The 18816-nt window shown below is 45.3% G+C and overlaps 2 protein-coding genes across 3 annotated transcripts in view; one reads left to right on the top strand and one right to left on the bottom strand.

Moving 5' to 3' along the window:
- Positions 1 to 2245, bottom strand: part of LOC119437629 (uncharacterized) — an 11130-nt gene extending 8885 nt beyond the window's left edge. Inside the window, exon 1 of the mRNA XM_037704622.2 lies at positions 2066 to 2245. Within this exon, the coding sequence (XP_037560550.2) occupies positions 2066 to 2084 (19 nt within the window). The 5' untranslated portion in view covers positions 2085 to 2245. The remainder of the gene's footprint in view (positions 1 to 2065) is intronic.
- Positions 2246 to 2934: 689 nt separating this feature from the next.
- The window catches only part of LOC119437628 (set1/Ash2 histone methyltransferase complex subunit ASH2-like), a 162531-nt gene continuing 146649 nt past the window's right edge, over positions 2935 to 18816 (top strand). Inside the window, exons 1-5 of one of the 2 annotated variants that reach the window (XM_049660748.1) lie at positions 2935 to 3123; positions 3225 to 3481; positions 3866 to 3955; positions 8061 to 8149; positions 10890 to 10981. In XM_049660748.1, the coding sequence (XP_049516705.1) occupies positions 3231 to 3481; positions 3866 to 3955; positions 8061 to 8149; positions 10890 to 10981 (522 nt within the window). In that variant the 5' untranslated portion in view covers positions 2935 to 3123; positions 3225 to 3230. Of the gene's footprint in view, positions 3482 to 3865; positions 3956 to 8060; positions 8150 to 10889; positions 10982 to 18816 lie in introns of both variants that reach the window. The other variant, XM_037704621.2, reaches the window with a different exon arrangement.

Below are 18816 nucleotides of genomic sequence, written 5' to 3'. Positions count from 1 at the left end.
TGCACAATATAAGTTGTACGCGTGATTTTACTTTCGCAGTGAACATAGGACAATGACATTGCAGGCCTGTGGTGATGAACAGGGTGTAATAGAATCCCATACAGCGCATGCATTTTCACTTTAGTTCGGATGAGTCATTAATAAGCTAATAACTGTGTCTGGGGGAGCCTGTAGTGATTTATATATATGAGAAAGCAAGGTTTTTGGAAAGCCGACTTACATACGTTAGAAACGTGCATATTTCAGGATAAGTTATTTCCTATTGTGACGCCCAAGATGCTTATATTAACCTTCGTGAAAGGCTCGGACGCAAAGCTGTAGGCAAAGGACAGTTTGTTAATTTCGTTTGCAATTTTCATGAAAACTGTTTTGTTAGCCTTTACTTCCATGTTCCATTCACTGCCCCCAAGATACAATGTTTTGGAGGTCGGAATTAAGTATTATTTGGTATTGATGGTAAGTTGTTTCATTAGGCAGCACACAATCATTAGCGAACAATCTCATTTCTTAGGGCGGATTATTTCGTTCATAATGTCATTAATATAAATTAGGAAAAATAACGGTCCCAATACACTGCCCTGTGGGATACCCGAAGTAACGGAGAGCTACCCGAAAAAAAATTATCGATTTCACCCAACTGCTAGCGGTTATTTATGAACGCAGTAATTATGTAAATTGGTAGGTTAAACAGTTCAAGTTTTTTGATAAGCCCGAGAGTGTGAGACAAATTCAAAATTTTTCCTAAAATCCAAAAATATGGCGTCGATTTGCCCCGACCTGTCAAGAACACTTGCGATGCTGTTCATGACGGTACTTGGGTAAGAGTAGAAAAAAAAAAAACCTTTTCAAAAACCATGCTGGAAGCGAGAGAGAAGATTTCTATCAGTAAGGGAAATTGTTAATCTCTTTGGCTATAATGCGTTCTAGTAGCATGCAAACAAGAAGGCGTTAGTGACGTATAGACGCGGTAATTTGTAGCGTCACCCTTTTTGTGGTGTCAGCATGACACGTGCCTTTAGCCAGTCGCCAGGAAGGATGGCAGAGGACAATGATTTATAAATAATAACAATAACCAAGAACTGAGGTAATTTTTCGACCTACCTGCGTCGAAAATTATAAATGTGTGGTGGATATATGGTACTTTTCGTTTCATATGCTTCTGGCAAACTGAGTTTCCATGCTCAAACCGGGAAAAGAAAATCGTAAGTAAATATTTCAAAGCCGTCTTTTTGCACCACGGGACACACATACAAAACGAATGATGTTGTAAAAGGTAGTGACGGAAATAGAACAAAATCAGTGTTCGCAAGCACCCGTTGAACAAGGAATTAAATGTACGGTGACACGTATACGAATAGAGACAGCAATAAAGCTGCACGCAACAAACAATGATGTCCTGAAGTCTGCTATCCGGATAGCCAGCGCAGAGGTACACAGAGTGGGACCTTTGCGCACTCGAGTCCGGCAGTACACGATCGAGGCGCATATATGCAGCTTTAAACACTGCTAGACCAGCGCTGATCAGTCACATCTAAAGTAATTAATTAAACGTGCACATGTACAACCTCTTAATTCCGCAAGCTTTTACTAGCGATGAAAAATGCCCGCCGCTGCAGTGAACGATTCACCGGCGCTACTAACGCGAAGAAATTAAGTACGTAGGCCACAACTCTTCGGTAAGTGCAGGCTTGCGTCTCAGCTGTTCGCGCCAGCGTCACCTGTCAATGATTTGCGGCCGTTGCTCCACGTCGTACATGAAGAGTAACGGGAGTCGAATATAGTACAATACATTGCGTTAAAAATTTACGATTATTCACTATCTTAAATACTTCTTGCCACGGCCCGCTACACGCAGTCAAGGCTGTGGCGTCTTCGGACCTCCTGTAAAGCATGCAGCACAGCAAGCATTAAAGCCACGCAGAGAAGCCACAAGTCGGAATTTTCGTAGCGCATAGCGAAACGGGAACACTCGAAAGAGGAGCAAATTTTTTGCGAAGACTTGCGCTCCTTGTGAGCAAAAATGACGGACTCTATTAGACCGGATGATGAAACGAGTGGTTTTTACCTGTTACGAAGATGACCATGCTGATAATAATGCACCAACACGTACTGTTCACATTCCAGCGCTTGAAAAATGACAGCGCTGGATCGTTTTGAGTGATGATGAAATGAGATTTAGGTGCTGGTGAATGAGGTGCACGGCACGTAACGTAAAAACCTATATTGTTTTGGGGGCAGTCTTCCATAGTCGATTATAACGTAGGTGAGTTTAACGCCCGTAGCGTCCTCTCACCGCCGAGAATATGTTGAAGTAAAACCGAAACTGGAATTAAAAAAAAACACAAAATAAATAAAAGTAGCTTTCAAAATATTTAAAAAATTAGGCATATTGTAGTTGTTTCTGAGTTAAATCATGATTTTAAATTTTGTTGCTAGGAGCCTCATATTCTCAATATGTTCCAAGAAGTGATCGCCATGGTTGTACAAATCCAGCTCCTCTTGAGCGTAGCAGAAACAAATCTTGAAGGCTATGCTTTAGTTGGCTGCATCAAACAATTTTAGGAGTCGAAAACAGGTCACAAAGAGGCACTAATGTACAATTAAGTCGTCTAGAACTGAGAATTCGGGGTACTAGTTAATATAATGCTGCTATAAGTACAATTACCATCATTGTGGTTACTAGTTTAGAATGACGTCATGGCCGCCACGTTTTGGCGTCACTTTGTTTAGTGACCAGCAAGGCTACTTGGTACGTAATGCTAAGAACAAAAACAACTTTAAAAAATGGGACAAAAAGAGACACAAACACACATGAGCACACATTTCTTTATTTTGTTTCTTGCGCTGTTTTTGTTCTTAGCAGCATATTGTGTTTTGGTTAGTGAGGGTACGCTATCATAGTGAGGGGGCACCACTAGCTCTAAGCGTCGAAAATGGCGTCAAACGCAACCGTCGGCGGCAACAGCCACCCGTGCGGTGATGTGCTGTAAGTTGCCGCGCGCCCTGTTCGTTACGCGACGTGGCCGTGGCACTTGACTGAGTGTTGTACAATATATCTCAGGACGACATCTGAGCGAGCAACTTTCAACGTCTTCGGTTTGTCTAGAATGAGTACGGAGTCAGGTGAGCAGACTTTGTCGAGTAGCCTTGGTGCCGAAGCACAAGGCTCGGAGTTGCCAGGGTGCAAGAGGTCTGAAAACGTGGACACGGATGATAATTCCCAGGGCACAATGAAAGGCGACGAAATAATTGACGAAGCTAGCAGCATTGAGTCGGATGCCGACAAGGTGGCGAAGGAAAGCGACAACTGCGCCAGGGACATTCCCATGGAGGAGGAGTCAAATCTTGAAGATCCCGCCTCGTCTGAGACCACGAGCAGCGATCAGCCACCGTCTGCACAGGCGAACAACGGCCTGGAAGGCGCTGATGGTTCTAAGCTGGCTTCCGACGCTTCAAGAAGCTCGGATCAACAGTGCTATTGGTAATGTGAAGTGAAAATGCAAAATCTTTCACGTATCGATTCTATGCACGAATTAAGTTCGGTGTTCTCTCAGGGGAAGTGTGTTACTGGAGCCGGCTAGTTTACCTGGGTTACCGTACTATTCCTGTTCGTAACATGGTTGAACACATAATTAACAAACAACAGCGAAGTGCTGCCGCGTAGGCATTGAGGAGTGATTCAGCTCAACTGGTCAGTCGTTACTTTTACCTAAGGGTTTCTGCTTGCTCTGGGCGTGGTGTCGCAAAACTGCATCGGAATTTTGTGCTCCTCTTGTCTGTCATTAGCAACAGGTGTGCAGGAATCCGTAAGAATGCTGCGATTATATTGCGTTGGTGACCCGTTACCCTGTTTTGTATCTTTCAGTGGGAAAGGGCGCAACATGAACGTCGTTGAACTCCAGTGTATTGCCTGCCTCAAGTGGTTTCATGACACATGTTTGTCATTACCGCTTGGGTAAGATGTTTGTTTCATATTCAGGCTTATGCATTAATTTTTTTTTAACATTGCATTGTTATATTGTCAGTGCACGGTCGTGCCTATATGCAAGTTAGTGTAGCTGCAGGCATTTCTCATGTCAACACACAATATTTTATATTCCTGCATGGCTAACAACTGAAGATTATGACTTTTGTGTTTTACTCTCGTCATGTGATATGAAGTTCCTGGAATGTCTCAGCAAAGTCCGTCATTACTTTCTTTTTGTCTGCTGATGAAACCAAGTTGTAGGGCTTTGAGAGAGCCTGCTATAGTGCCCAAAATGACCTTGACAGAGTGCGGCATTGATCAAAGGGCTTGTGCCATTGATCAACAGCCTCAATCACGGCTCTTTGGAGCATGGGAGCAGTGTGCTTACGATACGGTTGGCACAGCCCACTGCAGGAAAGTGAAGTGAAATAGTTACTTCAGAGTATGTGCTGCCAGCTGGACATGGCGTCGCCACTCGTGGTCATAGCCATGTGCCTTGTGCATCTACCCCTTTATGTTATTCTGCCCGATAACAGGATGCCCATGCACTAGTTTTTTTTTTTTTTTTGTCGCGTGATGACCATTTGTGTTGTCGCGCTAGGGTGCACACTGATAAAGAGCCGTTCCTGCCACCTGGCACCTATCCTCACTCCCCCCGTCATCAGGCAGAACATATCAGAATGGGCGAGCTGCACAATGCACATGGCTATCGCTACAAGTGACGAAGCCCTGTCCACCTGGCAGTGCATTTTCATAAGCAGCTACAGTCGAATGCCTCTATAACGAAGGATTCCATAGGTCCTGGCTGAATTCCTATCTGTCTTTGGGTGTATGTTGAATGCCTCTATATCAAACACAACCGAATTTACCTATATATTGAAGGAATTCTGTCCCCGACAGCTAATTTGTTCCTTTACGATGAATGCTCCACGCAACATCACTCCCCCGTCATTGCCCTCCACAGCTGCCACTGAGATGCAGTGCTGCATAGGGACCTGCACATGGAAGTGCAGGTTGATAACAGTACTATTTGACCAGGAGGGAAGGTTCAGACTCCACAGTAACTCCTTTCTGCCAATGCAAAAAATTATAAAAGCCCAGTGGGCCGTATGGTCAAGCACTATCATGGGTAGCACTGGCGCGGCCTGCTGGCAAGAAGAAAAGGAAAACTAGACTACCTAGCAAAGGTTAATGAACGCAACAGTGATAAAGAGTCTGCAGAGGAACCAAAAATTTTGACTATGTACACTCTTAATCTCTTTGAAAACAGGTTCCACTGAGTGGAACATGTTTAAAAAAATGTTCCACTTAACCTATGCGGAATGAATGTCCTTGAGCTTCGGCTCTTCCTTTGGTCGAGCTTCTTGCCACTGTTGCTGTGTATCACTCCTAATACCGTTCTGTGTAGGTTTCACTAATAGGAACATCTTAGTCTTGTTCGACACAGGTTCTACCAACTAAGTGGAACATATTTGAAAACAAATGTCCCAGTTACTTAGTGGAACTTGTGTGGAATGAGATTAAAAGTGTAGAAAGGTCAACAGCAGCATTAGACGCACTACAGTTATACCTTGTGTTGCCATCGGCTTTTGCTGTGCAGCACATCACGAACCTTGATGCCATAAGGTTGGCTGAAGTCACACATCCCGCCGCACGAAGTGTGTAGAAAAAAATTGTTGACTTCTTTCACAGTTGAGTATTATATTTAGGTTCATGTTACATTTTCATATTAAATTTATGCTAAATAAAGGTTTTCGTTTGCTGAACAGTGCTTAGTCAGTTACATTGCGAGCAGTAAGGTGCTTGATCTTTACAATGAAGAGACATGTATGATGAAGGAATGTGGAGGTCCCAAGCATTTCGTTATAAAGGCGCTTGACTCTATGTTGTTCTAGCTTCTACCGGCAGGCCACGCCAAGCGTCTCAGAAGCACACTGCTCCCGTGCGGTAGACAGCCGGGAAGGGGTTGTACATTCACACATATAGTTGATTCGCACAGTTCTCAAATTCTAAAATAGAGGAGGACTTATGCAAAAATATGGCATTCTTTCAGTTGTGTTTGATGCTTGGTGTGATGAAGGGTCTGGTATGCAGGCCACTGATAGGGGCTGTAGTTTCATGACCAGTAAAAAAAAAATGTTGGACAAATCTGGTCTCACTTTTCTGCTCTTGAGGTGCCGTGCTTGTATGGCAGATAGGTTTTGTGTATGTGCCAGTGCCATGGTAAAGTGGTTATTCTATTCAATTTCCACCTTTTTGTGTGAATGCGACTGATGTCCCGAGTGTATCTCGGGAAATCAGTGCATCATGGGATTGGGGATCGGATGTGGTTTGTCTCATCCAATTCCCTTTCACTTCACTCATTACTTCCGATTACCTAGCGCATTGTATTGTTGATATGGAATGTGTCGTGGTTGAGGTGAATACAATTCACTGCTGTTGCATTCATGGAAACGCAGCTCTAATGGGCTTCATACGCTGTGTGTAAACCTTGCATACATCTGTGCTTTCTAAATTCAGTCAGGGAAACTTACGAGTAGTATAAAATGAATCGCTATTATCATATTGAGAAAGGATGCCATTTCATTAATAACAAAAAGTAGAAAAAGAAAGCCTAATGTGTTAAAATTAAGCAGAAGTGATCAGAGCCCTGAATTGTGATATGCAGCGCTGGGGGGGGGGGGGGGGGGGCTATTGACAAGCTGACAGCAAGTGTACCAAGCTGTTCCCACAACACACACTGAAGAGTAGTTTGGTAGACAGTTGCGGCTTGCGAAACAAAGTTCTTTTTTTTTTCGTTTTGATTGCTGGTCATCATAATTGATTGGTTACAGGTTATATGATGATAATGATTTATTGGCATCCTCTTTGAAATGGGGCTGTGACAAATAGTCACATAGCCTGCTTGATCAGGTATGCTATACATGCTTTTCATTCTAGCATTTTTGTTTCTCGAACTCCGTCAAAGTGACAACTGGTGGCCATTTTTTAACGGCAGGCTCTCAAGGAGGACCAGGTTTATAGCTTTGCAAGGCGCTATGACTACGTCTCGTGCACTTTTTTTGAAGCTTCTTCTTGTTCAAATTGTTCTGTTACACTTTATGCATCTTGAGTAGGAGGCATGGGCATGGCGAGCAAAAATTAAATTTTTTTTCTTGTGAAACAACCAGTCTTTCAACTCGCGCCTTCTATTAAACTAGCAGCTGATTTTTATTCTGAGTCATACAGTATATAAGGCAGAAAACACAACAGCACCACACTATTTAAGTTGCTTGGCCACTCAACAAGAAAAGGTAGTGAAAGCAAGATAATCAGAGGGTGAGGTCATATATTGCAAAAAATAACACTATTTAACCGATGTAAAACTAGAAAAGGACCAACAACACAACAAATGCAAAAAAAGACTACAGCAAGAAATGGACAAAAAAAAGAAAGATTTGTAAACTTGTGAAAACAATCCAACTAAGGAACAACTGAAAAAAAAAGTACATGTATGGGGGGGGGGGGCAGTAATATTGTCATTTCTTTTTGTCATGTATCACCTCGCCGTCGGATTTTGTATTTACTGCATTTCCTGGCTGGCAGGCTGAGCAACTTATAGATAGCATTATGAGTTTTCTGCCTTATGTACTGTACGACTTCAGAAAGATCAATTCTTATTTAGTGCATCTGTCTTGTTATCACTTGTGTTGTCATCTTTGCTGTTCGCCATGTTGAAAGTTTGTGAGCTGTTGAAAGTACCTGCCTTTCCTGTGGGCAGTGATGGTTTCTCTCATATTGGAAGACAGTTCAAGAGTACCGAGTTTTAGTTTCTGCCAGTGGGTTCTATTGCTTAGATAGCTTTCACTGATGTCATAATGGCCACCATGTGGAGAGCCTCTGGTACAGGGATGATCAACTCATCTCCAGCAACAATGCTGTAGCCGTAAATGGTGCTGCAGTGCGGCAAGGATCAGATAATTCCATTTGTGCAATATAATTTGTGTTTTGGAGCACAGTGTACATGAAACAAAAATTCGGCAACAGCAAGCACATGGCTGCTATTGTCCTTGTTGCACATAGTTTCACAAGCACATCTTTTTTTTTTTTTCAGGAAATGCGTTCCATTTATGACCAACTACACTTTCTCCTGCAAGCTGTGCAATCCAGCTGGTAACGAGAACTTCTCCAAAAAGCAGTCAAGTGAGTGGCCCAAAGGGTTTTGAACTTTGAAAGCTTAGTAATTTGATCATGACCAGTAGTATGTCTGTTCATGGTTGATCCTCTCCACATACTTCTTTTGTTGGGCAGTTGGTGGAGGCATTACGCTAAGCGGTTGTGGGACAGCTATCTTAAAGGGGCTGTGCAACACCTCTTTTGTGGATTTCTTTGTTTTCTGTTCACTATATGTCACCTTTCGTCATTGCAGACACTGCTTGATCAAGTCTGCAGAAGCACATATGATGTTTGTGATACCCAACCGTTCATGAGCAGTGGTGCTTCAAATATTTTTTTTTTTTTTTGCCGATCAACCTGTGAAAGTACAGCACAGCGGTTGAGATGACTTGTTAATGGTGACTTTTATATTCAAAGACGGGCTTATTGCACAATTTGCCACCATAAAGAACACAAGGTACCGCTAGTTATTGAAGTGTCCTATTTTGTTGTAGCGCAAGCTGAATGCCTGGGACAACAGAAAGGCACATTTGACACACCTTTCTGTTGCCTTGTCGTTCAGCTTGTGCTACAACAAAATAGGATATGCCATACTGACAAGCCCCTATAGCTACCCTCATCGATTTCATTTTTGAAGTGCGCAGGAAAGGGCAAATTGGGGTGTTCTAGGTCTCCTTCAAAGGGGGACATGGCTCAAATTGTCAACTTTTGAAATAATACTAGGATGCAGGCTATCTAGGCTATCTATACATGATTTTATTTTTTAAGATCTTTTGTCCAATTCTACATGCTTGACTTGCTTTGTTCCGACAGTCCCGACGAGAGTGATTATGACAGGTTTTAGAATTGACTCCTATATGCCGTATAACAAAGGATCCAGGCATTTCCTAGTTGACAATAAAATTTTTTCGTACCTACTGTGTAGTGGTTGAAAAATGAGCATACGGTCGAAGTTTGCCCCTGAGGGCTATACAGTGGGTGCGGACTACCTAAAATATGTTTTTGTTTGAAGCCCAAATTCATCCTGTGGACTATATGTCTGGTGTTGACTATAATCCGGAAGGTACGGTGTATAACAAGGCTTCCAGTGGTCATTTCCTGTGGCACAAAAAGGTATATCTGTATCTTGCGATAAGATCTCTCGTTTAGCTATAGGAGCTCATAGAATGAAACCGTATTATAATAAAGTAACATCTCTTCATTATATGCTTTATTCATTATAAGCATATATGCAAACAGGTTAGATTTACTAAATTATAACTGATAATTTGTTATACAGTAAAAGCTCGATGATACGATCACGGCTAATACGAATTTCCGGATGATACGAATTTTTCTGTGGTCCCGGCCGAGCCCCATTACTTTGCAACGTGCTAGAGAACGGTTGTTACGAATCGATTTTCAGCCTGCGTCGGTTGATACGAATAAACGCCGCCCCACCGACGGCCGCGAAAGAGAACAGCGCGCAGTCACGCGCTTTCTCTCCTCTTTTGGTGGGGAGGCGTGGTGCCGGACAGCGCGGACTCCGCGACTGGGCGCGAAGAGTTTGAAGCGGTGGCGCTTCAAGAAATAAATGCTTTTTACGTACATGTGCCTGAGTGAGTTCACCTCTGACTCTTTAATTTAGCTACAGTCGAATCTCGTTAATTCGAACACGCTTATTTCGAACATACCGCGCACCGACAATGCTATTAGCAGCGCGCCAAATAACGCGGCGGCACCTCCGACCGGCATTGCTCCGACACCGCCGTAGAGCAAAAGCTCAGGAGAGACCCCTCAATGCCGCGCGCGAAGGAACGGGAAAAAAAAAAGAACCCGCGGCGGAAATTTCCCCCTCTCTCAAATTGCAAGGTCGCCGTTTCTGCATCGCGCCGCAACAAGCGTGTACGTGCCGACTAGAGTGATGGCACTGAACCCTTCTCCTCTATTTTCTAGTCACATGTTGACCTTGCACGCTGCGGCAGCAGCGCAGAGGGAAGCAGCGGCGGAGGCACAGTCGGGCCAACGAAACTGCCACGCCCACAAACGCCCGCTTCCCGATAACGGCAGAAAACGAAACTTCAGGGGGCGGCTAAAATAAGCTGGCGCCAGCACGGCGGCGGGCGCGCACGGAGATGTGCGCACGGAGTCGAAGGTGAGAGAGCTGCGAGGGAGTTGAGAGGGAGGGCGAGGGGAGCCACCGAAGCGGCGGAGTTGACGCGGGCAAATCCGCTTCCCAGCCGCCCTCCTCCCTCACCTTCGACGGTCTCCGCGCGCACCCGCGTGCCGGCGCCGCCCGCTCGCTCCCTGAAGCTTCGTTTTCTGTCCTTATCGGGAAGCGACCTTTAGCCGGCGTGGGCAGTTTCGTGGCCCGCGCTTGCTATGCGCTTGCGCGCCACGATATTTCACGACTCGCACCGTTCGTGCATCGTGCTATGGTGCACGAATACTTCAAAAATACGTCCTTTTAATTCGAACAAATTTTCGGGCCCCTTCGAGTTCGAATTATCGAGATTCGACAGTAGTTTTAATTGTGTTTCGATGATACGAATTTCGGCTAATACGAATATTTTTCGTGACCCCGTGAGATTCGTATCATCGAGCTTTTACTGTACTTGTATTCGTTATATCGAGGTTCAGCTGTATCTCTTCAGCCACTTCAACTGACCTAGTTGTGTGCTAGCAGCAAAGGTTATGCCTCAATAAAACTAGCCCATTTTTTTTTAGTTTCTGGAATGATGTCTGGTTTCAAGCATTTCTTAAGGCGTCCATCTTTTGTGTCTTTCAGATTTTAGCCAGATGTGTGTGACAGCGCTCGCCAACTTAATACAGAAGAACCGTGCAGAGGGAGGAAGTCGGGCATTGTTTTCAAAAGACAAGGTGAGCGTGCGGAATGTTAGCTACCCTTGTAAATTATTTATGGGAAGAATTTAAGTTTTCTAGGCTGTAGGGCACCTCGCAGCGCATTTTTCGCATAAAGGGTGATAGTGTTGTTGCTGCATAGTACAGTGCGGGTTACTGCCAGTTAAAATACATGAGCGGCCGGCTGCGGTGTATGTGGGTGATGCTTGGTAGTGGCTTCTGAGTCAAAGATAGTGCGCACAAGAGCGCGTGCAGCCTAATTGCATGCAGGTCTGCGTCCATTGCTTTTAACGAGTGTAGATGTTGGTAAGCACCTTTGTTTTTCCGTGTGTGTGTGCATGGCCTTAAGGTGCTGTGACACTGGGCTGTGGAATTACCTGTGTGGGCTAATAACCAGGTGATTTGTCACGCCACTTGGTAAGCCACTTTCCCGCATGTATAATTGGATAAACGAAAGTGCTTATCAATGTTGCCACTCATGAAAAGTAATACGTGCAGTGCTGCGCATGCTTCTGGGTGCTTTATCTCTAATCTAGCAGAAGTCGTTCACCTAATACACCGGAGTGTGCCACTCGCACACTCTGCACAGCAGGGAATCACATGTACTATATTATGCAGTGCAGTTGATCTTTAGGAGTGGGTCATTTAGTGAGGACTGCAGATGTAGTAAGATCTTAGAAGACTGTAAAGACACTGCAACTTCCTGGACAGCAGCTCCTGGTGGTTGATTACTGATGACCATTTTAAAGGGAATGAACATATTTCAACTAGAGCATCGCCAGAATTAGTAAGGAACGCTCCTGTTTTAAAGTGGTGTTAGAGAAGCAATGCTGGCTCATATGGTTGTGTACTGACGTTACTGTATCACATGTAAAGAATATCTACTTTTGTATTTCACTGTGTTGCATGCGCAGGTGCTTATTATGACACTTCCTTTTGCTAAGTGACCTGTGTACAAGTTACATGAGCAGCAAACCTGGGTCTGTATGCTCGGTCAATCACCTCCGGGGATAGTTTCACTCTTGCATGACATGGTGCCCACATATTGCCCCCGACATGACCAGTGTGGTAGTTTGATTTCTTTTTTCTTGCACTAATAAGCAAACATTTTCTTACAAAGAAAAAGGAAAAGAGCTTTTCAGGTATAGTCTACAGGGGTTCTCAAGCATGTTGGTGACAGGGAACCCCCTCTCCTAAAAGAAAAGGCTAGGCGTAATGTGCAACATGTTTAGGGCCAACGGTGGTGTTGGGCAGGCTACTTTGACAGCGATGTGCAATCCACTTGGTCCAGACTGGGTGCAATCGTTATGAGCCAAAACAAGACAGCATCGCAACCAAGGCATGCCAAGAAAGAATGACAGTTTTCAGTGCTTATTGCACGGGCACACCTTACAACATTTCATCACAAGGGATCTTAGAATTATTGCTGACTCTACTTTAAATACCGTAAAACTGCATTAATTCTGATTTCACGGGACCGAAAAAAAATGTCCGAATTCACCAAATATCGAATTATTCACGGTAGCAAAAAACAATAAACAAATGCTTACTTCGTCAACATGCTTTTATTTACTGAATGAAACAGCAGATCCTGTTTCTATTTTGCACACAAGCAGTGCGGAAGCTGCAATTCTCGTCATCTCGTGACTGCTAAGTGCTAGAAACCTCCCGCCCACAGAAACCTGCCGCAATCGCCAGTGTACTTAGATTGATGTGCACACGATAGAACCCTGAGTGGTCAAAGTTGCTTCTGAACTCCGCGCTACGGCGTGCCTCATAATCATATTGTTTTAAGCATGAAATACTTTTAGCTCCCGTTGTTGGCGACCTCCAAGTGACCTTGGGCCAAAAGCCAGAGCCGTTATCCGGGCACTCAAACGAGAACATCCTCGCATCGTTGCTAGAATAAAACGAGATCATCCGGGCTCCTCCACGGCCCGGAAAATCTCGACCGGCAGTGCTGACAACTGCTGAGCAGGAAGAAAATGGCTGGTGGCAAGGGGGATGACTTGGCTTACAGCAACCAGCAGCGAAATGCTGACATACATCCAAAACTTCTCACAATGACAGGCAGCAGCAAAGCGAATGCCATCTGACAACATGGCTCTGCAACGCAACGAATATCTTGGATTCCGCTTTAGACCCACCAGGCTTCAAAGAAAACGTGTACGCAAAGAAGCAACAAATATTGCATTTGGCTACTCAAATTTAGAAGGAATTTCATGCCGACAAAGCTAGCAATCATGGATGGAGCTCTGCTAAAAGAAAGGGGATCGTCTTGGCTTAACAATAGCTTAACAAAAATTTATTACTTATGTGTTAAATATTTCTGTGCTACTGTATTTTCTCTTTTTGTTTTGCTTTTTGCTTTTCTTTATTTTTAGTTACTTCAGCTGCTTTTTTTATGTGATTTCTGAGTATAAAATAACAGCTGCCATAGAAGTGCTTTTTCCTTTATAACAATCAGTAGGGACCCTTTAACAAATTTGTTGGGTCCCAAAAGTGTGTACTTTCTAATTGTATTATTTACTTATGTTAAATAAACTTTCAAACTTCAAATAAAAACAAAGAGCAAAAAAAATTCAATCGGGATCCCTAAATGCAGAACAAGTTTCAAATTAGCCTGTTCAAACCATCTGCATTGCTATGGCAAGTGGCCATTTGTTGATGACATTTGATTAAGTGGTCAGTCTCGAAGATGAATTTCGCTCCATACAAGTAACACGACAACTTCTGGGCTGCCCAAACCAAACAGGCACATTCTGTTTCTGAAGTGCTATAGGCTTCCTCTCCCAGTGAGTTTACGGCTGGCATAGAGAATAGGATGTTCCTCGTTATCATCACCGACGTGACAAAGTACAGTATAGACCACTTATAACGTAACCGTTTATAGTGCAGGACCGGATATAGTACGGTCTTTTCAGACCCCCGTTAATTTTCCCATAGCACTCCATGTATACGCATACCGCTTACAGTGCAGGCGCGTGAGACGAAATACCGGTTATAATGCGGCTTCCGCAGGAAAATCTCGCCGACAAGGGCGGCAGCGAGCACGCTTCTCAACAAGGTGCGTGCTCTCGGCTGACGTGTGCATTATTCAATGCAGTAAAACTCTTGTTAATTCGGACTTATTTGGCCGCACATTGGTTAATTTGGACTACTTTCGTAGCTCGAGGAGCGCCGCAAATGTGCGCCGCATAAGAGCAAGAATTGCGCTAGCGTCCAACCGAAACGTAGCGGCGGAGTCCGCATCGCCACGGCCATCAGTTGAAAACGTACGTGAATGAGAGCAACGCCGGTACGCTTCGAGCCTATTTGTGTCTTTAAAGCCTGTATTCTTGCATTTAGCGCTGTGCATAACACCGCGTTGGCCGCGGGCTTTCGTAACTGTGTAGACGTCATCCACGATCGCGTCAATAGCGGTCGCGGTTTTCTCCGCAGCGGTTGCGGCGAACAGTAGTTTCGTTTTTACTCGGTACGCGTGTCGGCCCCGTGCCAAAAAAACTGCGTAGTCGCCATCAATGATCGCATAGATAGCGACCGTGGTTTCGACTGCAGTTGCAGCGAACGGTAGTTAATTCGTCCAGAATTGGTGCGTGCGTCGGGCGCGTGCCTTCAGCACCGCAAAGTCGCCGTTCATAATCGCGTCATTAGCGGTCACGGTTTTTTCCGCAGCGGTTGCGGCAAACTGTTGTTTCGTTTTGACTCGGTGCAAAGCTGTTGAACTTAAAAGAGCACCGGCTACATCGCGATTATGTTTGCGCCAGCTCACTGGTGAAAACGTAATCGCGATGTGCGCGCGATAGTACAAAGCGTGTCTACATGCTTGGTCTACATGTTTTGCATACGTGCAGGGCTTGAAAATCGTTGTTTTGGTTATAGTACGGTACTGCTTATAGTGCAGATATTCGTGACTCCGGCGACTTACGTTATAAGCGGTCTACACTGTACCATGCCCATTCCCCGGTCGCTTGTGTTGCACTGAATTATGAACTCCTTTGTACAGCCTGGAGCACGAAGCACAGGGTGAGAAACTAATAACGTTTTCAAACCTTGGAAAGAATTCTCTTTGTCCTTATCCCAGTGCACGCTACTTGGTGCACCCTCTCGGAGTGCGTCTGTTAGTGGACTTGCTATTTGAGAATAATTCAGAATGTACCGTTGATAGTACCCGACAAACCCCAAGAAAGAACGAATGTTTGTTTTCGTGCGCAGCTGTGAAACATCTCCAATCGTAGCTGTTATCAGCTCGGCTGGCCGTCTCGTGCCCTAGCCGCCAACATGGCCCAGATAAGTAACCTGGGAGCCGCCAAACCTACACTTTTCCACCTTCATTGTTAAGCCTGCTTCCTTCAACCGCGAGAACACCTGCTTGAGGTGCGATACGTTCTGTTCCCAGCTGTCAGAAAAAATTGCAACATCATCAAGATATGGCAAAGTGAACTCCTGCAAGTCTTTTAGTAGAATATTCATCAGCTTAGAGAAGCTAAACGGCGCATTCTTCAGCCTGAAGCTAAGAAAGAGAGGGCAAAAAGTGCCTACAGGCGAAATAAATGCGGCTTAGCGACTGGCACTTTCAGAAAGGGGAGCTTGCTAGTATCTCCACACGAGATCTAGAGTGGAAATGTATTTCGCATCGCTGACTCTTTTGATTCGTTCCTCAATGTTGGGTATCGGGTACAGCTGATCCCTAGTGATGGCATTTAATTTCCTGTATTCAACACACGGACGAGGGTCCTTATTAGGGACTTCCACAAGTATTAGCGATGATGTGTAGTCACTCTCAGCGGGCTCGATAACTCCCAACTCTAGCATGCACTGTATCTCTGCCTCCATGATTTCTCTCAGTCGTGGAGACACTCTGTAAGGCTTTGACTTACTGGCTCAGTTGATATCAGCTCTATTTCATGCATTATTAGTTCAGTTCTACCTGGCTGATTGCTGAATATACCGAGATATTCCCCTAGCCGCCCCTTTAGCTTGTCTATCTGCTCGGGTCTAAGAGCGTCCGTGCTTACCAAGTGTTCGACATCTTCTTCACGGCTGATTTCTGATTTGGAGGTCAGCTTACATTTGTTAAATTCGGTATGAATGACCTCAGGCTCTTTGATGGTAAGGTTAACGACTCCGCTCCGCTCCACGTACGGCTTCATCAAGTTGCAGTGATATATTCTCACCTTCCTGCGACCGGGCACTTTCAGAGCATAATTAGTATCTGAAAATTTGTGCAGCACTTTGACGGGTCCGTCCCAGTGAATTTCAAGCTTATTTTTTCTTGAAGGTTTGAGGATCATTACGTGGTCCCCTGCTTTCAAGCTTCGAAGCCTCGCATTACTGTCGTAATAGAGCTTGGCGTTCTTTTGTGCCACGCCTATGATTTTTTCTACTAGTTCTTGTGTTGTACTTAGCCATTCTAGCAGTTTTAACACGTACTCTACCACTGTTTGACTCTTTCCTTCCACATCTCTCTCAACATGCTGAGTGGTGAACGGAGTGTCCTCCCATACACTAGTTCTGCTGGCGAGAACCCTGTAGCCTCATGAAGAACCATTCGCAAAGCAAGCAAATTAGCGCCGGAAGACAATTCTCCCAGTCCTCCTTGTGCTCGTAACAGAGTGCCCGCAAAACTCACTTCACCATGGAATGCCACCTCTCTACGCCATTTGACTGAGGGTGATAGACGGAACCGTGTATAACTTTATCCCGCACTTTTGTAAGAATGTGGAAGTCAATGAGCTGGTGAATACTGATCCTTGATCCGCCTGAATTTCTGCTGGAAATCCGACTCGGGCGAATACTGTCAAAAGTGCGTCTACTACCGTATTTACACGATTGTAAGTCGACTCGAATGTATGTCGACCCCCCCAAAATTGCATGTATCAAAAAAAAGGGGGGGGGGGAGAAAAACCACGCGAGTGCATTCACAGAAGGGAAATTTATTGACGGGGTTGCTAAGACTACTCATTGTCACTAGAGTCGACCTCACTGGCACTGCTGCCATCATAGCTGCTGCGGTCCTACAGCACGTCGTCATCAAGTGCAAGTCCACACTTCGCGAACGACCGCACCACGACATCGCGAGGTACAGCCGCCCACGCAGAGAGGACCCACCCGCACACAGTAGCCAGGGAGGCCAAATTTCCTTGCGCTGAAGCCGCCACTGCCGCACCACACGTTCACTGACTCCAAACTTGCGTCTCGCTGCGCAGTTGTTAGTTTCCTCGGCATGGAGGATAGCAGCCCATTTGAACGCTGCTGTGAACGAGCGCCGAAAGTTCTTGGCACTCATGACAGGCGCGACGATTCAGCACAACAGCAGAAGGGACAGTTGCACGAGGCCGTCGAAAACAATCGTATCTCAAAGAAAAGCTCTTCCGCCAACTACTAATACCCCCCAAACGACGGCTCATCCGCCAACTACCATACCCCCCTAACGACGGCTCTTCCGCCAACTACCAATACCCCCCAAACGGCGGCTCTTCCGCCAACTACCAATACCCCCCAAACGGCGGCTCTTCCATGATCGATGCTCCCACAAGAGCCGTGCGCTCCTGGTGCGCACAATCAAAATGTATGCAATACGGTAAATTAATACGCTACGCTTCTACCGTAACCATGGAAACGTAGGTGCAAAGCTGTAACCACGCCGTAGCGCCCCTAATTTCTTGTTTCTCTTGCCGCTACTAGCGGTACACGGTTCGGTTTCGATTCTAAGTCGACCCCCCAACATTGGATTGTAAAATTTGAAAAAATGGGTCGACCTACAATCGTGTAAATACGGTACCTCGGTGGAGCTGAGTTCTTTCAGAGGGATTGCCTCCAGAAACTTTGTGGCCGGCCAGAGCATGGTAAACAAGTTCCTGTAACCCAACTTTGTCTTTGGTTGAGGCCCTACTGTGTCTGTCACAAGTCGTCTGAAAGGTTCTGATATTAAGGGCAGTACTTTTAGTGGAGCTTTCCATATTTCTCCTGGTTTACCCAAGCGCTGGCAGGCGTCGCATGACCTCACGAAGTTTTCAGCATCTTTGAAACAGCCAGGCCAGTAGTAGTCCATAAGCAATCTCTCCTTGGATTTGTTTATGCCTAGGTGACCAGACCACCCATTTCCATGACAGAGACCCAGTAGGTCCTCCCTGTACTTAGTAGGTACGACCAATTGATCCTGCCCTTTTGGTCTCTGTAGTGCTGATATAACAAGCCTCCTTTCTCGTGCGTCACATTGCACCTAGCAATGCCTTCTTTAACTGTTACATGTAATTTAGCTAAGCTGGCATAATTTTTTTGCTCGGCTGCCAGCGACTCTCTGTCTCCGTGTAAGAGCCAATCAAAGTTCTTTGTGGCCAGGCCGGTGACAGTAATGACCCTGTCTCGTTTGCAAGTGCGTCAGCTGGCTCTCCCTGCAGGCATGAACTTTGGCACATGCCTTGTGATACACACTCGTTGAGCTGGTCAGCTGGCAGGATTCCCTCAACCGCTTTTTCTTCCTTCGATCCTAGCTAAATTTCTGTTGCCGAGGCTACCTCTTTTGCTACTTCTGTAGGAGTGGCCTTTGCATTTTCAGAGGAAAGCGACGCGATTTGACAAGCTTCGAGATCGCGTCAACGCCTGTACTACACCCTCTCCAAGTTTCAGCCCTTTTCCCGCAGTAATTGGGCCGACCGATTAGAAAAAAATGTTAAGGTACTGCAGCGACAAGAATTTGGAAACTGCAGCCTCAGTCACAAACTCCCCGAACGGCCCACTGCTTTTTACTTTTGCCATCGGCAGACACACGCTATGTTCCTCCGCAACCTGTTTAATCCATGCCACTTCTCTAGTGAAGTCATCCACTAAGACGGATGGACAATGTCCAT

This window comes from Dermacentor silvarum, chromosome 1, assembly GCF_013339745.2.
Source record: "Dermacentor silvarum isolate Dsil-2018 chromosome 1, BIME_Dsil_1.4, whole genome shotgun sequence".
Taxonomy (NCBI): Eukaryota; Metazoa; Arthropoda; class Arachnida; order Ixodida; family Ixodidae; genus Dermacentor; species Dermacentor silvarum.
This window is presented reverse-complemented; position numbering and strand designations above follow the sequence as displayed.